Source organism: Podarcis tiliguerta (genome assembly GCF_965153285.1).
Source record: "Podarcis tiliguerta genome assembly, chromosome: 8".
NCBI lineage: Eukaryota > Metazoa > Chordata > Lepidosauria > Squamata > Lacertidae > Podarcis > Podarcis tiliguerta.
Window position 1 is genome coordinate 50623721 of NC_139541.1, and position 18387 is coordinate 50642107.

General features: G+C 48.0%; 2 protein-coding genes across 7 annotated transcripts in view; both read right to left on the reverse strand.

The window, feature by feature from the left end:
• Positions 1 to 181: 181 nt before the first annotated feature.
• On the reverse strand, positions 182 to 10880 carry SETD6 (SET domain containing 6, protein lysine methyltransferase). The gene is made up of 9 exons (XM_083452778.1): positions 10792 to 10880; positions 10615 to 10704; positions 9028 to 9172; positions 8249 to 8390; positions 6968 to 7162; positions 5677 to 5800; positions 3611 to 3791; positions 2934 to 3076; positions 182 to 1233 (listed from the first exon to the last, which is right to left on the reverse strand). Exons 1-9 carry the CDS (start codon positions 10816 to 10818, stop codon positions 916 to 918), a joined length of 1365 nt encoding a protein of 454 aa, XP_083308904.1. The 5' UTR covers positions 10819 to 10880; the 3' UTR covers positions 182 to 915.
• Positions 10881 to 13467: 2587 nt separating this feature from the next.
• The window catches only part of NDRG4 (NDRG family member 4), a 50009-nt gene continuing 45089 nt past the window's right edge, over positions 13468 to 18387 (reverse strand). For 4 of the 6 annotated variants that reach the window (XM_083452782.1, XM_083452781.1, XM_083452779.1 and 1 more), the window contains one exon: positions 13468 to 17439. In XM_083452782.1, coding sequence (XP_083308908.1) covers positions 17279 to 17439 — 161 coding nt within the window. In that variant the 3' untranslated portion in view covers positions 13468 to 17278. The remainder of the gene's footprint in view (positions 17440 to 18387) is intronic. The other 2 variants (XM_083452780.1, XM_083452784.1) reach the window with 1 other exon arrangement.

Genomic DNA, 18387 nt, shown 5'->3' on the forward strand with positions numbered 1-18387 from the left:
TGGCCCTTCTACCTTCAGATGGCATGAACTAGGGTTCAAAATGAATAGTCCTGGTGGTGCAGTCACCATCGAGGATTTACCGGGGGAGAGAATACTCTGTAAATAGAACTGTCCAGTACACCATTTGACCCCATTCATTCTTAACTCATCAAAGTGTCCATTAAAGTGGCAATAACACAGGTTTCTCACTTATCAATACAAATACATTTTATTGTTTAAAAACTCCAAGCCTAGTCTTAAACTATACATCTGTGCAGCTCATCTGGCCAGAGGTGGGATGGGAAGACAGTTGGAAAAAGTAAAAGATGCTACAAAGGCATTCAAAATGTAAAATATAATAATAATAGACTTAACAATGAGAATGTTTTTAGGAACATTTTGTCAACTTCAAAGAAGCATGAACATTCCCAGGGATGAGGAAGAGCATCTAGACAGTAAGCAAGTGAAACATGTTAATCTTTGTTCAGCAGCGCAAACATCTGCACCTAGAGTGCTAGATCTGATCACAGTCCTTTGGGAGAGGGGGACATCCCATATGACTAATGCCATATTTACTGGGTCTCACAGGTGTTGTAAACTTGGCCATCTTACCAGCTGATTTAATGTACAGGGGGACCTAAGAGGTGGGGAAACTGGCTTTCCAGGTGTCCTTTGACTCCAACTTCCATTAGTCTCAGCTGGCATGGCCTGGCCCATAATGGTCAGGGATGATTGGAGTTGTCCAAACGCATCTACAGAAACACAGATTCCCCAGCTGTGTCAATTCTGTGCTGTGTAAATTGGTAGCTTTGCTACCTGTGGATGTAATTGATACTCACAGAAACACATTTTTATATAAAAATAAATGCCTCTGCCTTTATAGAAACCTTTAGCTAAGCTTCCCCGGCCAACAGCACTTGCCTTCCTCAGCTGCAGCTAGCTTGCTAGCTCCAGCAACTGGTGCAAAATCATCTTCTGGCCATAGCGCACTTGCAGGGCAAACTTCTCCCGGCGGCTTAGTTTTGAATAAGCTTCAGGGTCTCTGAGCATTTCTTCCTCTGCTTTTAAGTCTGAGCTGTATGACTTCAGGGTTAGCAGTGTAGCATCAAAGAGCAGCTTCTTCCAGGAGGCTTCAAGTCTTGGTATTGTAGTATTTGAGAGCATCAGAAACATAGCACCGTCCTCGCCTGCTTTGGGTTCCTGGCTCTCTTGCTCCTTAAACTCCTTGAACTCATCTGCAGACATAGTCAGCACCTACAGCCACAAAGAACTGGGATTATTGAGAGCTACCTTCTTGGGCTCTTAAGTAACTTCAAGGCATCAACTGCTCCACACATGTTGGTAAACATTCTCCAAAAGGGATCCTGCTGTTGCCTCTCAGGATTTAAAACTATGGACCTTCCCCTCTCCCAAGTTAAGTTACATTCTGGAAGAGATTCATAATATAATGAAGTAAATTTGTGAGAGCATCTTGCAAAACATTAAAATTAGATGGATACGATGTTTACATAATTGGGGGGGGGGGACACTTGCTAGCTTCCATAGGCAGAATTTGGAGGAACAGCAGACACAAGTCGTTCAAAATGTTTTGAAATTAAGTTTTCCTTGAGACAACTGGAACAGGCAGCAAGAAATATAAATGTGTATAAAGGCACACAGCATTTAATCCATGTATGTAACTTGGGTTAGTGATTATGTTCAAAGCAAAAGAAACTACAGTGGTACCTTGGTACTTGAATGGCTTGGTTCCCAAACAAATCGGCTCCCAGACGCCGCAAACCCAGAAGGAAGTGTTCCCGTTTGCAAACATTTTTCGGAAACCAAACATCCGACACAGCTTCCGCTTGAGTGCAGGAAGCTCCTGCATCCAATCGGAAGCTGTGCCTTGTTTTCGAATGGTTTTGGGAGTGGAACTGACTCCTGGACTGGATTGAGTTTGAGAACCAAAGCACCACTGTATATATTAGTACTAAAACTGTCCTTTGACAAGCACCTGCAGGCAATTTGGCAGACTACTTAGAGCTCAAGGTCGGTGAGGCTGTTGGCCCCCAAAAGCCACATAGAAAGAAGTCCCAAGGGATGGAAGCAGAATCTCTCGGGCCACATTTCTCCCTTTCCTGGGAACAATGACAGCACCACAGAAGATACGTCATTGCCACACAGCATAAAAAGTTCAGACCTGCCCCATTCATTCTGCTACAGAATATACTGCTGATTACGCGGGGAAGGGGTGGTTGCATAAAGAGAGAACGCGGTGGAAGCTGCCTGGGACTTCAGCAGAAAGCAACAACTTAAAGAGTCTCAGTGGAAGAATTGGCACGCCATGTAGAAGAACTTGTGAGAGCTGGAATGAAGGCTGCTTCCTACTTTTCTAAATCCTGTCCATTAAAATAGCAGTAGCAGGCCAAGAGTACATGTGCACATCTTCACCCTGGTACAGCAAGTGAGCCAGTCCCTGGAGAAAAGAGAAGCACACTTCAGTGTGCCTCCAGTGGAGACAAGCCCTGGAAAGACTTCAAAATGACCAGTGCATTGTGGGAGGCATGTTTTTGTGCTGCCTCCAGCAAAAAAGAAAGCACAGCTGCCCCCTCCCTTGCAATCTATAGACTGACAGAGGAATTTGCTCCTTACCCAGCCAGCTAAGACTGAAGCACTCTTCTCCTATTCTGGGGCTGCAATGCCCAGGTGCCAAAGTGGCATAAGCAAGCCCCTAAGCAACCTCAAGCCTCCCTGCCTGCTACTGGAAGAAGCCTTCACAAGTCACACCTCCACTGATCAACAGAGAGGAGTTGTCCTCCCTCCATCTAAACTGAAAGAATCTTCTGATTAAGTCCAACATGCCACCCCTGTAAAGTAAAACTCTGTCAACTACTTAAGTAATCCTAGCAAGCGTGTACAGGAGTATAATGGCCTCCCAGGAGTCTAATGGTGCAGCAACCAGCCAGAACCCTTACCTTCAACGCCATGGCCAGCTCTTCTTCAGTTAAGACTCTCTCCCAGCCGATCACAAAAGCCCCTTCCTCACCCACCATCTCCATCTGGCAGAGGAAGTCCCACTGCTCCAAGACCAGCTGCCGTTGAGCTTCTGTCTTTGTAGCTGGTGGAGGGAGAGGGAGACAAAAGCAGCAGGTGCAGGTTCAACAGGCAGCAGAGGGAGCATTGGCTGCAGTCAAAAGCAGAAGCACATCATTTCGTCTAATCCAGTGTAGTGCCGCAGCTAACAGTGCCTGGCAGGGGCCAGAGAGGCCCAGCTTCAAGTCCTCACTCAGTCCCCACAACACAGTTGTGAAGGGGGCAGGGAGAGGGAGAGTGTGAAAACCTTGAATGCCATCCAGAGCATCATGGAGGAAAGTTCCATGTCTTCATATTATTTTGTTTTAAATTGGCATTATGACCCAGGAGGCATTATGCAAGATTGGGAAGCAAAGTAATCAAGCTGTTCTGCTCTGGATGCCACCAGCAGCTGCAGAAGTCACATATAAACACCTGTATTTAAATGCAGCCTCCGCCTACTAAAAACACAGCTGGAAAAAGCAACACAAGGTGACAGACAGATGGATTTTCAGATATCCTCTTACTCTGCTGATTTATGTTTCTTTTTTAAAAAAGTGTCTCCTGGCCAGCCTCTTGCCTTGCAGTGCTGCTTTGCATAGTGTCAGCATCTGGATGTCAGCAGCATCGTTTGTGTTGCCAGGATATGGTTCAGCAAAGCCATACATGTGGAGGAGCTGCCAGTTTGCCATCTCCCCGTAAGTGTTGAAGATCTCTTGGCCTTTGCAGATGGACTGAGTTGCAACCATTTTCAATACCTCCTGCAGACAAAAGAGGGAAGTAAAACTTGACAGATCCTGTCCAGCCCTGAGAATCTCCCAAGAAAAAGTTTTCCTCCGCCCCACTCATCTCCTGCAGTTTTCTCCACTCCTGCAATGTGTGCAACAGATGAGGAATAACAAAAGGGATGCAGTTGGAGGAGGAAGACAGAAGGTCGAGTAGCAGACGCCTTCCCTGTTTTTCACTCTTAGGAAGCATTGGCTTACACTCCCAAGCATTCCCCTGAAATACACCAAATTTGCTGTGAATGCTCTTCGGAGACAAGAGAAAATTCTGGAGAGGGATGTAAGAAAGCAGAGCCTCCCACCCATCTGCTGCCGAGAAAGGACACTCTGTGGAAAAGCTGCATGAGGGATGGGGGAGCTTTTTAGCTCAATGGGCCAAACTGTTCTCTCTCCAACCCCTCTTGGGCCTGGCAACCCCATGGCATCACAGGGGTCTTCAGAAGTCCTTCTCAAAGCTCTATTTCATGCAGCACTTTGAAAGAGGCTTTGTAGGCCCTGTCAACCAGCTGATCAGTAGTGCCTGCAAAGTCCCTTTTGGCTGAACAAGGCCTTTACCTGCCCCCTATATGCTCCCCAAGGGAGAAGCAATACCCTAAGGAACCACTGAAGGTGATGGGCCTGATAGGTGAGACCCATGCATGCCAAAATACAGCTGCTAGGAAAGTGATGAAAACAGAATCCAAGCACCAAAAATCAAGGGTGCACCTGAGATCTGAATCAAGGGTGTGCCTTTTTGCCCAAAAACAGACCTGTAAATTTTTTCATTAAGATTTTTTGCAGGTTTGATTTCAGGGACTGTGATGACGGGAACAAGAAACAACAACTTATTACTCAAGCAGTCCCTCTCACTCAGCAATCTAGGAAGGGATTTTCTCAAGTCCAGGAAAAGCAATTGCATGACCTGGTGTCAGTCATGTTGCTGCTGCCCAAAGATTCCTACTGGTACTTGGGAGCTAGAGAAAATGTACTTGCTTTAGTTTCCTGCATTTCAACAAAGATCAGCTCCCCAAACAGCTTCAATTTAAATTCCACAAGGTACAATGTAAGCCATGCTCTAGGTTCTTCTCCCCAGAGGGAGGAGAAGAGAACAAAGCTCCAAAGGGGGCAGAGATTCTGTCTACCCAACTCCTACTCTTTCTCCTTTCCTTTTATCCTTGGCTCTCCACAACGACATATTTCACTGATTAACCAAACAGGAGAAGCAGCTAAGTTACAATTAGCTGAAGCTATGAGCTAAGCATCCCCATTATGCCGAAGGACACAGAGAGGGCACACATAGATCTAAACCTTCTTCACCAGTCTTCCAAAGATGATCACAACAAATAATTCCTACTGCGGAATGGAATGACACCTTTGTCATTTTCTTATGGCAGGAATTCTCAGTTTGCATCACAGTGAGTCTCCCCTGAGCAAGTAATGAACCATCTGAGCTTTCCAGTACTGGGAGTAAACTCTGCACATTCCTCAAGGCAAAAGGAAGATGGGCAGAGTTGACAGAAGACTCTCCAGGCAAAATTCCCAGCAGGTCAAGCAGCTACAGATGGCATATCCTGCTTTTCCTTATGGAAGCAGAAACTGCTGCAAGAAGGAATTGTTCCTTTGGCCACTGCAGAGCTGCATCGAGGACGAAGAGTCCTCTGGTCTGAACAAGTCATAACACACATGATGGGGACTGTGGCTCAGACATCTCCAGGAAAAAACTACTTGGCCCTTTGGAAATTCACACCCCAGGGAATAGATCTGAAAGACTGGGGAAGGTTGGCATACACACACACACGTACGTACACACACACACACACACACACACACACACACAAACACAGGGGCTCAACTGCATCTAAGCTCTGTATGCTCTGCTCACCGGTGAATATTCCAAGTTGGCATTGTGGTCAGCCACGTGATTCAAGAGATCTGCCATGGGCACCATCACAGGGGGATTGGGCTCCTCCTCATCTTCTTCTTCTTCATCCAAAGGCTCCTGGAAACTAGTGGGGAACAAAGCAGGGAGATACTAGACCGAGGCAACTTTAAGTACAGCCAAATCATGCTGAGGTTGGTGAGAGGGAAACAGATGCACATGACTCTGAAAATGGCTACTAGTTTAGAAACTGCAACACACAATCTAAGAACTGCCCCTGAACTCAATCTGAGCTTTACTTTAAAGAGCCTCATCTACGGTGCCCAAGCAGCATAGAACAGCCTTCTTCAACCTTGGGTCCCCAAATGTGGTTGGTCTAGAAAACCCATCATCCCTAGTGAGAAGGACCAGCAGTCAGGGGACCCACGGTCAAGAAAGGCTGTTCTAGGCTGCTTGGGCACCCTAGATGAGGCTCTTTAAATTCAAGCTCTAGGAGCTGCAGGATGTTACAGTTAAAAAGTGGAGCATCTTTCTTCAGTAAAACCTAAGTCTGCTCCTCTAACATGCTATTTGTTCATTTGTATATTACTGCCTCAACATACCAGTTTACATGCTCAACTGTAAAGACAGTCTGTAGAGCAGGAATGCGGAACCATTTCCAGTCTGAGGGCCGCATTCTCTACAGATGCAACCTAGGAGGGGCCAGAGGCAAAAGAAGGCAGTGCGAAGGATGGAAAGCTTAACTTCCCACAGGAGGCTCATTTCTACACATACTCCCTCAAACCCCGTCCTTCATCCAAGCAAACAAGAAGCATTATCAAAGACACATTCCAGTCAGGCCAAAGCATTCAAATAAGATGTAAAGCAGGGCTACTGGTAGGCACAGCCTGGGGAAGAGTGCCAAGGGCCAGCAGAGGGCCAGGTAGGCACATTTGGCCTCTGGGCCTGTGGCTCCCCATCCCTGCTGCGGTTTATGCAAGGAAAGTTCCAACTGTCCAGGGCCAGAGATGCGGAAAGGAAGAGAGGCACAGCAGTGACACTTCTCTTCTTTGTTGATTGGCAACTTTTGCTTTTCTGCCTTCTCAGTTCACCAAAAACTGAACCCCATCCGGGACTCCTCTATCAATTCACTTCCTGCATATATTTAGTTTCTCAACCTGAATGCTTCTCAGGTGCCATCTCTTTAAACTCCAAACCACAGTGTCCCAGATGGAAAGCAACAGTACACACCCTGCCCGCCCCTTAGCAATTTAGAGAATGACCACTCGTGGCTTCCACCTTTCCTCCCTCTCACCTGTATGCCATGACAAAAGCCACCAGCTTCTTGTAGAGCTCCAGAGTGTGCACCTCAGGGTCAAATATATCTGGGTGGGCCTTCAGGAAAGGCAGGATGATGGTGGAATACTCTGTCTGGATATTGGCCAAGTCCTTTTCCACAGCTTCTGGAATCCCTGTTCCTTGCAGAAGTCTCATCTGCTCTTCTTTACTCCTGTACAAAACAGCAAGCAGAAGGTGCAGTTTCTTTCTTTAAGCAAGAAGCCAAGTAAGTGAACAATCAAAATGGTTCCTGTACAGCAGGCTACACTCTCTTGGCAGCAAGGCACTACAAACCAGTTGCAGAAGTGGCACTCAAGCAAAAATTGGATGGAACATCCACTTTCTTTCTTCCTCTTCACTCCATCCATTCTCTCATGCATGCATGCACACACAAACCCCCACACCAAGCACCCTCTATCTCCTTCATCCATAGCCCCATCTTCTCTCCCTCTCCAGACTGGGTGGATTAGCTGTGCTGAAGAAAGTAGAGTCCCCCAGATTGCTCACTTGTGCTGAACAGTATTGACAAGCTGGCTACTCCCTCATCTGAGATCTAGCTATCACCTTGGTATCTCAAAGATACAATATGTATTCTCAAATCATCCTAGTTTTCCTAATCCCAGAGACTAGAGTGTGGTTTCTGCACTCTACGCACCCCCCTCACCAAAACACCCTTTCATTATACTACTCTACATCACTCCCCCTACCCCATCATAAAAAGAAGCACTTTTTAACACCAGCTTAATATTTGATTCTCAAGTGACTGTTGTTTAGATGATCCACTCTCAAGTGTTTTAAACCTATTCTTAAGAAAGTGTGAACAAAGAGGTGGGGGTGGGTAGACACAAATCTGCCCGAGGTTCAAACATGTCACCATTATCACCCAGAAATAAACTAGCCTCTCAATCAAACATCTCAAGCACCACCCTTAAGCACCACCAAGCTGGTAACACCAGTGTCAAAAGTCTTTGATTTTTTCCTATGGAAGAAACTACAGGGCCTGCCTGCATTTTCTGGCATAACAAGGGGGAATGAAAAGCCCTAGGACTGAAGTCATGAAGATACGCTCCAGTACAAGCACCTGACCATGCCCAGCCCAGCCTCATTTTCTGAGCCACTGCAAGCATGCTTCACAGCTTCCTTGAAGTGGTTGACTCTGCTCTGGACTCCAAATTTGTTTGGTGAAGATGTGCTGCAACTGATTTACCTGAGGAAGCTGGGCACTGGCAGAACACAGCCAAACAGCCTCCCCTCTTACCAGAACATGGGGTGATCCAGACCCCTGAAGTTAGGCCACAGTGACAAATAAGGCCCCCAACGAGAATCACTGGCTGTGGATTCATGAAGCAAAGAAAGCAGGAGCGGAACCCAGCCGGACTGACTCTCCAGAGAGGCTTGCTCTATTAAAGGTAAATAAAATAGAGTGTAAGAATGCCAGAACTATTATCTGTTAAGAAAGCAAACCAAATCAGCCAGAAACCTATGTCCATAGTTGAGAATACAACTCTCCAATCTCACTCAAGGATGACACAGTTTGGGGCATTCTGAAGAATCTGGAAGCTTATTGAGGAGTTTGCTGTTTCCTCCACCCCGTTTACAAGTATCAACATGCACATTCTTCTTTGTAGGACAATAGCACAGCCTTCCATCAACCTGGTGCCCTCCAGCTGTTGGACTATAATTCCTATCATTACCATAGGTGGCTGTCAATACTGTACACCATAGGTCAGCAATCTGGGGGCCTCTACCTCCTTAGCACAACCAGATACATGCAGAGAATATGGATATATTAATAGAGGGTACTGTGTGTGTGCATATGTACTATGCCAAGTGGGGCTGGTGGGAGTTGTAGTCCAATAGCATCTGGAGGGCACCTGCTTAGCAAAGGCTATTCTATATGATAGAAAGCACACTGATGCTGGTTGGGGCTGAGAGTTGTAATTCAAAACAGCTGGAGGGCACCTGGTTGGACAGGCTGCCCAATGAACATGAAGCTTTTAATGAAGCTACAGAATCCCCCAAAAACCATTCCTGTACCTTTCTCTAGTAGGGAAGAAAGGGGGCTTGTGTACTGCGAAAGGACTGCCGTTCTTGGGATGGTGAAAAGGACTTCTCCTGCCTCAATGTCTTCCCTGGCCACCAAGCCATAATCAGCTACTGTGCCCTCTCTGCTCACACTGACCTACAACACAGGAAAATAAAGTTTTTTCTCCAACTCCAAAAGGTTTTGGTTTTTTTACTACATCCCTTAGTTACAGGTCCCTGGTTAGCATCACAAAAGTCGACCCTTAATAGATTAATTATCCATTTGTACTCACAAGTGTAAACGGGAGTCCTTGAGCCTGATCTTTATTGTTGCAACAAGACTTCCTACTGCCACAAAGATGAAGCAGCCAGAAGCCCATCAATGGGTTACACCTGTATTTCAAAGTTTCCCATAATACATCTCAAGATGCATCATCAAGACATAGATATGTCACAGAAAAGGTGTGGTCTCAGGTAGAACCTGAGATCCAGGCATGCCCCCGTCACTCAAAAATAGTCTTTCACACTTCATCACAGTACAAAGCAAAGCATTTACAGTTCCCTGGTCCCTGAGTCAAGTCAAATGCAACCCTTTTTCTTATCTGGGCTATCACCAGTCATGACTACTTAGGAAGGCCCTGCAGATGGATGGGACTGTACATCTTGGGGATTACAGTGGGCTCTCTCACTCCACCCCTTATACCTCACTTCCATGGGTCCTAAATGCCATTGGAACTGAGAAGATTAAAACAAGTGGTTTCTTATGAATTTCTGAAGTTTTCCCACTCAGCCAGTACAGTACATAGATACATTTATCAGTGAATTGCTATTTTCCTTTGTTGGAGACCTGGGGTTCAGTGGGGAGTCACAGGCTCCTGAGCTGAGCTTCCCTTGTAGATGGAATGCCTTTGCAGATATGTTGCTGTTATTTTCTAGTTTGGGGGGGTGTTTCTCACCCCCCCCTTCCAATTTCCCGGTAACACAAGCCAGGTGACTAAAAAGTGATACAGCCATTTTCTAATTATTTTAGCTCTCCCAGAGTGGCAATAGTAACCCACCATTAGCAGCTGTTTGAATGGAAGCGGGAAAAGGAGCGAGACTAGATTAATGCCGAGTAAAATGGGGCTTATTGATGCATGTGAAGTAACAAGATTAAAGTTACTACAAGTCTGGAAACTCCACTTTTTCATTATCTTATTAATGCCGGTTCCTGCTGTTTGCTGCTGCCGGGTTCCTTTGGATGGATGTTTTTTGTTTTAAAGCATTTTATTATTAGGCCGGGTGCATATTTACTGCTACAAGTTTCATTTCGGCTTGAATTTTCCGGGTGGTTCTGCACTACCTTCCGCTCCTTTACTCTGGGAACCGCACCTCCTCCCTCTGTGTTGTGTGAGCCGCCTAGGAGCAGGAGTCACCCGCAAAGGCAGGTGAAATTCAAAGGGAATTTGAATGAATGAACAGCGGCCTCCCCTTAACACCTGGCCACGGGGCCTCGGCAAGGAAGCTCTTGCTTTTCCCGGGGGGGGGGGAATGGAGGGGCCTTTCCCCCTCGGCCAGTCTCTCCCCGCCGGGCCCGCGGAAGCCCCTGGCGGGCCGTACCTTAGCGCTCAGCTCCAGGCCCGCGTCGGCGCACCAGCCCAGGAAGGCAGAGAGGGCGTCCGAGTCACTCGCCGCCGCCGCCTCCTCCACCTGCGGAGCACAGAGAGAAAGAGAGAGCGGGGTGCTGAGGCCTCCCCGTCGCCGCCCACTAGCCGCCCCTCAGGCAGCCAGACCCACCTTGGCGCACTTGGCCGCTTTCGCCATGCTGGACGCACCCGGAACTACGAATGTTCAGACGTGCATGCGCGCGGGGAAAAGGCTCGTCTGACGCTACGGGGCGGAGCCGCAAAACCCCGCCCAGGAGGGAGGGGCTATTTCGCTGTACCCAGCGAACGTCCGTGAAGCTGCCTGGCAGCTAGGCAGCCGCTCACTCTCCTCCGTGTCCTCGTAGCAGGGAGTTCCGCTGGCCGCTCCGTTAGTTTTTAAGATATCGTTACAAAGCCGCTTTTAGCAACCACGGGCAGTGCGCCAAAGAGCCCTGGGGCGCTTCGCTCCGTCTTCTGCCCCAGCCGGGCTGCTGCTGCTACTCTTCCTCAGGGGCTCCGACGGTGCTCTCGGTTCTTTCCAAAAGTTAAGCACTTGTGCAATACTTCAAGTGCCAGTAAGTTCTTTCGATACATGCGGGAACCAACTCTAGTAATATGTGCAAGGCGGACTGGAGTCAAATATGCTTTTTTCAAAGTTCCCGCACACAGAGTTGACACACTTCCCGTAAAAGGTAAAGGTAAAGGGACCCCTGACCATTAGGTCCAGTCGTGACCAACTCTGGGGTTGCGGCACTCATCTCACTTTATTGGGTGAGGGAGCCGGTGTACAGCTTCTGGGTCATGTGGCCAGCACAACTAAGCTGCTTCTGGTGAAACCAGAGCAGCGCACGGAAACGCTGTTTACCTTTCCGCCGGAGCAGTATCTATTTATCTACTTGCACTTTGGCGTGCTTTCGAACTGCTAGGGTTGGCAGGAGCTGGGACTGAATAACAGGAGCTCATCCCATTGCAGGGATTCGAACTGCCGACCTTCTGATCGGCAAATCCTAGGCTCTGTGGTTCAACCCACAGTGCCACTTGCGTCCCATATACTTACCGTAGGTCTCCCTTAAACCATTCCCGTTTTGCTCACTGGTCCTGCTCCGCAGCAACTGTTTCTCCTTGGCTAGAATATATTCTTGAATGGTGAGAAGGCCTCTCACTTGCCTGGATGTGTAGCAATCTGGGTTTTGCAGGACTGCAAGGGAGCCTACTGCACAAAGGTTAAGAGTCAAATGTCTTGCTCCTCCCACTTTTGCCTTTGGCCTTGCCCATCATTCACATCTGGCCCCTGAACGGTTCCCCAGAAGGGGATCTGGCCCTTGGGATGAAAAGTGTTTCCCACCCCTGAGATATGGCAAAGGGGACAGAGGAAGCAATTGTGCTTTGCCAGGGGGCTGTCCATTCTACCCTCACCTTTCTTTGTGGGCTATTCTCCTCCTCTCACCCATTTGTTAGAGGAGAGCAGGAGTTGCTGTTGGATGTGTTCACCTGGAGCGTCAAGGCAAGAAGCAGCAAGTCAGAGCCTTGTGGCACTTCAGAGACCCACACGTTTATTATAATGGCTTACGCTTTCGTCCAGTTCAACAGATGCATGAGCTCATTACATCCTGAGTTGTAGGTCTACATGGTTGAGGAAGAGAATTGTAAACACTGAGAGGAAATGCAGAAGAGCACTGAGGGTATTCTGCTATTAACAGTTTTAATACCGGTAATTACATTATCTACAGGTTGCAGTCTCCCTTTGAAATTCATTTGTTCCAGTATGTCCATCTTAATGTCAATTATAGCGGGTTCTGGGAAGTGGAAATGTTTTCCCACGTGTTTCTTGATATTGTCATTTCTGATGTCCATTTATTCTTTTGTATAGAGGCTGCCCTGTTGTCTTAAGTAGAATGCATGAGGACATTATTGGCAGATGATGGCATAAATCACACTGGAAAATATAATCGCTTATGGCAAATGTTTTCAAGCTTTATGGGTCCACTGCTCCCTTGACCAACTACATTCTTTCTGCGGCACCCCTATGGGGCTCAGGAGCCCAACTATGTCACCCCTTGCCTGCAGAGCTGGCAGTCCCTCACCCCTTTTTCGAACACCCTCCCTTGTGGAGTGTTCCCTCAGCCTCCTCTCTTCTCCCTTCTCCATGGGAGTCCTCTGGGCAACCGCAGCTGCTGCTCCTGGTCTGAGCTGCCCCTCATCCCACCTCAAAAAGAGGTGCCTCCTCACACTGCCCCACAGGGGACTGGGGAGCACCCCCTGACCAGTCCCAGAGGCACCATTCATTCACCTAGGGAGCATGTAGCCAGGACTGCTGCAACAGACAGCTGTGCAAGCCTTTGGGAGGCAAAGACACGAGAGCATCAGAGGCGGGAGGGAAGGAAAGAGGGACAGAGACGGGTGTTGCCCGTGGCACCCCTGACCATCATTCAAGGCACTCCAGGGTGCCACGGCACACTGGTTGAAAACTACTGGCTTATGGATTGAATCAACGCAAAGGAGTTTTATCACATGGCATGTGTCAACACACCTTTTTTGGAGGGGTGGTGCATGTAAAAAATATTCAGAGTGCTCTGAATGGGTTTTCTTCAGAACCCCCATTCAAAGTGCTGTGGAAAATAGTCAAAAAAAGCTCACCTGATCTCATTATGACATCAGGTGATTGACAGGTAGGCAGCTCCCCCCACCTACAAGTTGCCTCAAGGGAGGTCACAATCTGGCCCTTGGGCTTGGAAGGTTCCCCAGCCCTGATATATTGGATTCTGCTAACAGTAAATAAATAAATGTGGCACTCATGAATAAGCTGCCGCTTCGACTGCAAAGTGAGTCTGCTTGATCTTAATATCTTTATTAGTTTTCAACACAATAATCCTCTCTACATCAATGGGTTTGTTTGTTTGCCTTGTTTTACATTTTGTAGATATTGTGGCATCAATGCAACCAGAGAGCATCAACAACCATCATGCACAAAAATATTACATTTCACCTCATACAGAAAAAAGAAATCCATTAAATTCCACCTTAATCAGGAAAATGTTTCTTTAAAAAAATCCAATTCCCCCCACCCCCACCCCACAGTAATAGCTAGATCACCTTCAAATGAAAAGCTGCACATTGGTTGCCAATTGCTACAAGTAAATGGCAGGGGTGGAATCCAAGATAAATATTATATATAGGAATTTATAGATCTATCTCATCTGAAAGAACACATCAAGAAAAAAGGCAACAATATCTACAGCAGCCTCCTCCAACCAGGTGCCCTCCAGCAGGTGTTCTCTCCTGCAACTTCCTTCAGCTCCAGCCAACTTGGCTGTGTGATGCTGAGGAGCTGATGGGAGCTGTAATCCAACAACCTCTGGAGGGTCCCAGGTTGGCAAAAGCTGATCTACAGTAAAAGAGGGTCCTAGTAGCCTTCAGTCATTCATATGTAAAGTTTAGAAGGAAGCACACAAAATAAAAGAGTCTGAGATTAGAGGATTACATCAAACAGAGAGTGTGTCTGGACTGGTTGTGGCAACATCAAACCATTTAAATGCAAAGATGCCTGGGCTACGCACACATATATACCCCTTGACGTGCGCACTGTCAGGAGAGAGAAAGTCAGGTGCAAAGCCTGCAGAGTAGCAGAGAGGCGAGACAGAACTCCTCGCAAGCTGCTTGTTGCTCTTTGGGCCAAACCCCACTTCAAGCTCTTTGCTTGCGTGGAAACGCAGCGATGTGCAAGATTGGTGATGTGGGTGGGGTGCTTCATCAGTAAAAAGAACTGAGTGTCTGACATGAGATCAGGATGGGGTAAGGATGCATTTGGGATTCAGCAAGAACGATGGGCTGGGTGGTCCAGCAGCAGTTTGGGGAAAGGAAGGAGAAGGGTATATTGGCTCATTTGGAGCCCAGAGTGGCATGGACAAGAGCCCTTCTGGTTCCACGTCAATAGCAGGCTTACAGTAATGCAGAGTGAGTAGGGAGAATCGTCTCTTCAAAGGCATGGATGTGCGGAACTTGAGAAGAAACGTGAAGGCAAATTCTTGCTAACTGTTCCTCCTCAAAACTCTGAAAGGAGTTCTGAGATGAATTGAAATGGAAAGACCTCAATAAATTAACAGCCCCAGAGCCACGGGGGGTGGGGGCTGCCTGAGACCTATCCTAGAGGACACACACGTTTTCTTCCCTCTGGTTTTGTGGTGCTGCCAGTTAGCCAGAACGGAAATGAGGCACTGTCCCAGAGAGCACTCAGGTGGTTGTGGGGGGATCCTTCAGAAAGTCAGGCAGGACGAAGCACAAGATGACAGGGTGGCATGCTAGTAACCACATTGCGAGGGGACAGAGTGAAGGGGCTGAATGCTAGGCAAACAGGGCATCTTTAGAAGTGAGGATCCCGCAAGCCTCTTTACTGGAACTCGGGGAACGTATCCTGTAACGTTAATTAATGCATATAGAATTGCCCCCCTGAGAACCTCCATCTAATGAAAGGGCCAACGGAACTTATGGGTGGCTTCTTGAATATGAGTAATTATCATTTAATGCTTATTAAAGAGTCTATTTTTTTCTAAGTGCCATACAGCCATATGGATATTAAAACACAAGAAGACCCCTGCGCACAGGCTCACAGTCTACTCAACAGGAAAAGAGTGGGGAGGAAATTCAAATGAACATTGGCTTTTTCTCTCCCCCCCCCCAACTGTGATGACATTACAGTGAGTAAATTAATACTAGATGAAATATTTCACAAGGGAAACCACAGAGGCTGCTGTCGTGAGGGCGACTCCTGTGGGTCAATTGGAACAATGGCCTCTTTCCAGTGCTAGTTCTACTCAGAGTAGAACTTAAGTGGATACAGCATCTAATGTGGACAGGCACAGTCTGGGGGCAGATATCCCAGCACCTTCACATGATCCATCACATCCCTGAGGTGCAGAGGGGGCCACAGACAAAACTTCGGGATCAGGGCCTTCCATGAGGCTACCTGTTTTTTCATACAGGCGGGAGCATGGAGGAGATGTGACCAGTCCCCTATGGGGCTGTTTGGGAGGAGGAAGCTCTTTATCCCCATCAACACAAGCCTTACACAGTAGAGGCTGGAGTATGACACCCCAAGTTGGGAATATGCCTAGTTGGGAATATTTTTATGTTTTTATTTTCTGTGTTGTGTTTTAAAATAGTTCATGTACCCTGCTCTGGGACTGTTGATCAAGAACAGGAAACAAATATTTTAAATAACTAAATAAATGCCCTCATGTTCCTGGGCCCCATTTTCCCTCCTTGAGGCTGGATAAGCTTCTGCTATTTTATTCCTGCTGAGCCTAAAAGCATATGCACAACCCAGCACTGCTTTCTAGGGGGGTTTCCTTCGAGGGAAGGATCCTGGGAACAGTTATTGTGCAAGAGTATCAAGAATCTACTATTCCTGAGGGGAAAGCCACAAGGGTTAGCATGCTCTAAACATGCGTCAATGTGTCCTTGTGTTTTTGATTCCTGCCACTGATTGTCCTTTTAAAAAAGATTAATAAGCTATGATAGTAGGGGCAGCTTATATTGCAACAAGTTTTACCCAATGGTCATTTATAGCACTGGTTTAAAGGCTTGAGGAAACCCCAAACAAATCCTAAAACCAACTATGACCTTTCCCTACCCCTTATGCTTGGAAAGTCTTGCTGCTCATTCCTAGTATTGCCGGGGGGGGGGGGGGCGCAGAACTTCCCACTTTCTGCTTTTGACTGAATTTACATGCAGGGGAAGGAAATGATGCAATAGGACCCCCTGGATGGTTTTCTACAGCAGCTGGAGAAACGGCTCTATGAGCATGTTCCTACCCAGTTAAGCCCCAATTTCTGTTGTCTTTCCAACAAAACCTGCCAGCACAAAGTCAATCACCAAAAAGCCTTTCCAAAGCTGTGGAACTAAAAAGCTTGTGCTCCAAAGCCAAAGAGAAGGGTAGAAACTAAGAGGCATTTGCTTTCAAGGTTGCAATTTCCCTCCTTCCTGAACCAGTGCTGTAAAGTGGTTGGAGTGTCAGACGAGGACTTGGGCCAGTCACTGCCTCTTTCAACTAGCCTACTTCACAGGGTTGTTGTGGGGATTAAATGAGGAGGGGTGAACTGTGTATGCCACCTTGAGCTCCTTGGAAAAGGAGGGATATAAGTGTCTGAAAATAAATAAAGTAAGTAAACCACTGCACGGGTACACTGTGGATTAATTGTTAGGCATCTAAGCTGAAGGGCCCACGGGAACATTCTCCCCCTTCTGACTCACTGGGTGAGTGGCTTTTCTGAAGGAGAGGCACCCTGGCTAGGCAGGTGTAAAACATCCCTCCTGCTCGCCTTGCCTCAAGCTGTGCAGAGGGACATGCCTGCCACTTCCAAGCCAGCTAGAAACCAACCCAATCCCTGGTTCAAAATGGCACCTGGGCCTATGGGTGGAGGTGGCCGTTGACATCAAGCTGCTGCTGCCGCTGCTTCCCACTCTCCCTATGCCCCCCTCCCAACTTTGTATTCCATAATGTGAAAGGAAAAGAAAGACGGCAAAAGAAATTGAAGCCACAGGAAGCCGCAGGGGATGGAGCCAGCTGGAGAGTGACTGGATGAGTGGGCCCTCCAGGTCACCCGTGAAGAAGACGGCGAGGAGGAGTAAGGTGGAGGCCCTCAGCAGGACACCTCCATGGTGTGGTTGATCTGCCCCATGGCCTCGCTGCTCTCCGAGTGGGTGCAGGCTCTTGGGCGGTTGCCCCCGCCCTCCACAGAGCTGGCGCTGGTGAGGGAAGCCGTGCGGGAGCGGGCCAGGCGCGTCATACTGGCAGAGGGCACTACAGGGAGAAAAAGAGAGAGAGAGCATCAATGCTTCTGCCAGGGACAAAAAGCGGACCAGGGAGGGTCCAGGCGGAGCGAGCACCACAAAGACGAGCAAAGCTGCCACAGGAGAGGGAAGAAGCAACATCAAGCCCCTGGCCTCAGAGGGCGCCTAAAGCCCGGCAGCCTTCAGCCACTCAAGCCCTAGCCATGCACCAATTCTTGAGGCGTAAGAACACAAGGGCACAAAAAGAGCTTGCTGGATCACGTCAATGGCCCATCTAGTCCAGCATTCTGTTCTCATAGATGCCTGTGGGAAACTGGAAGCTGAATACCAGAACACTCTCCCCTCTTGTGATTTCCAGCACTGGTATTCCAGCATTTCTGCTTCCGACTGTGGAAGCAAAGCATAGCCACCATGGCTAGTAGCCATTGATCACCCTCTCCTCCATGAATTCATAGTCCAAAACATCTGGAAGGCATCAGGTTGTGGAAGGCAGACAAACCAGCCCAGCAATCACACCCCAAAGACATGACTAAGCTGACTGTGTGGGGGACAGTGGGTGGCTTGCCAGACAATGGCTTGTGTGAAGAATTTCAGAATGATGTGCTCTAAGTACAGGAGCCCGCCATCTGCCCTCTCAGCCAACCTGGCCAAAGGCTAGGGATGATGGAGGTCAGGGTCCAGCAACATCTGGAGGGCTGCAGGGGAAGCCAACCCTGGCCTAAGCAAACAGCCGCAACAAGCAGAATGTGACCCAGTTGCTCCCGAAGACCGCAGAGTGCCAAAACACACACGGGGCATGTCAAGCTGCAAAATAAATTCTTCTACCACTGTTCTGAGGCTCCATCATCCCCCCCCCTTTTTTTTTTTGCTCCCCTCACCGCTGCAAGAGGGAGAGGTGACCAGCAAAACTAGGTAGCAGGTAGGGCTGTGGTGGGACAGGGTGGGAAGCAAAGTGACT

What these genes read in the sequence shown, in the direction of transcription:
- SETD6 (XM_083452778.1), bottom strand. Translation starts at nt 10,818, where the DNA reads ATGGCGAAAGCGGCCAAGTGCGCCAAG. An exon ending in AAGCGGCCAAGTGCGCCAAG is followed by an intron (nt 10,705 to 10,791) that starts GTGGGTCTGGCT and finishes TGTGCTCCGCAG; the next exon opens with GTGGAGGAGGCGGCGGCGGC. An exon ending in TTCTTCCCTACTAGAGAAAG is followed by an intron (nt 8,391 to 9,027) that starts GTACAGGAATGG and finishes TACCTTTAATAG; the next exon opens with AGCAAGCCTCTCTGGAGAGT.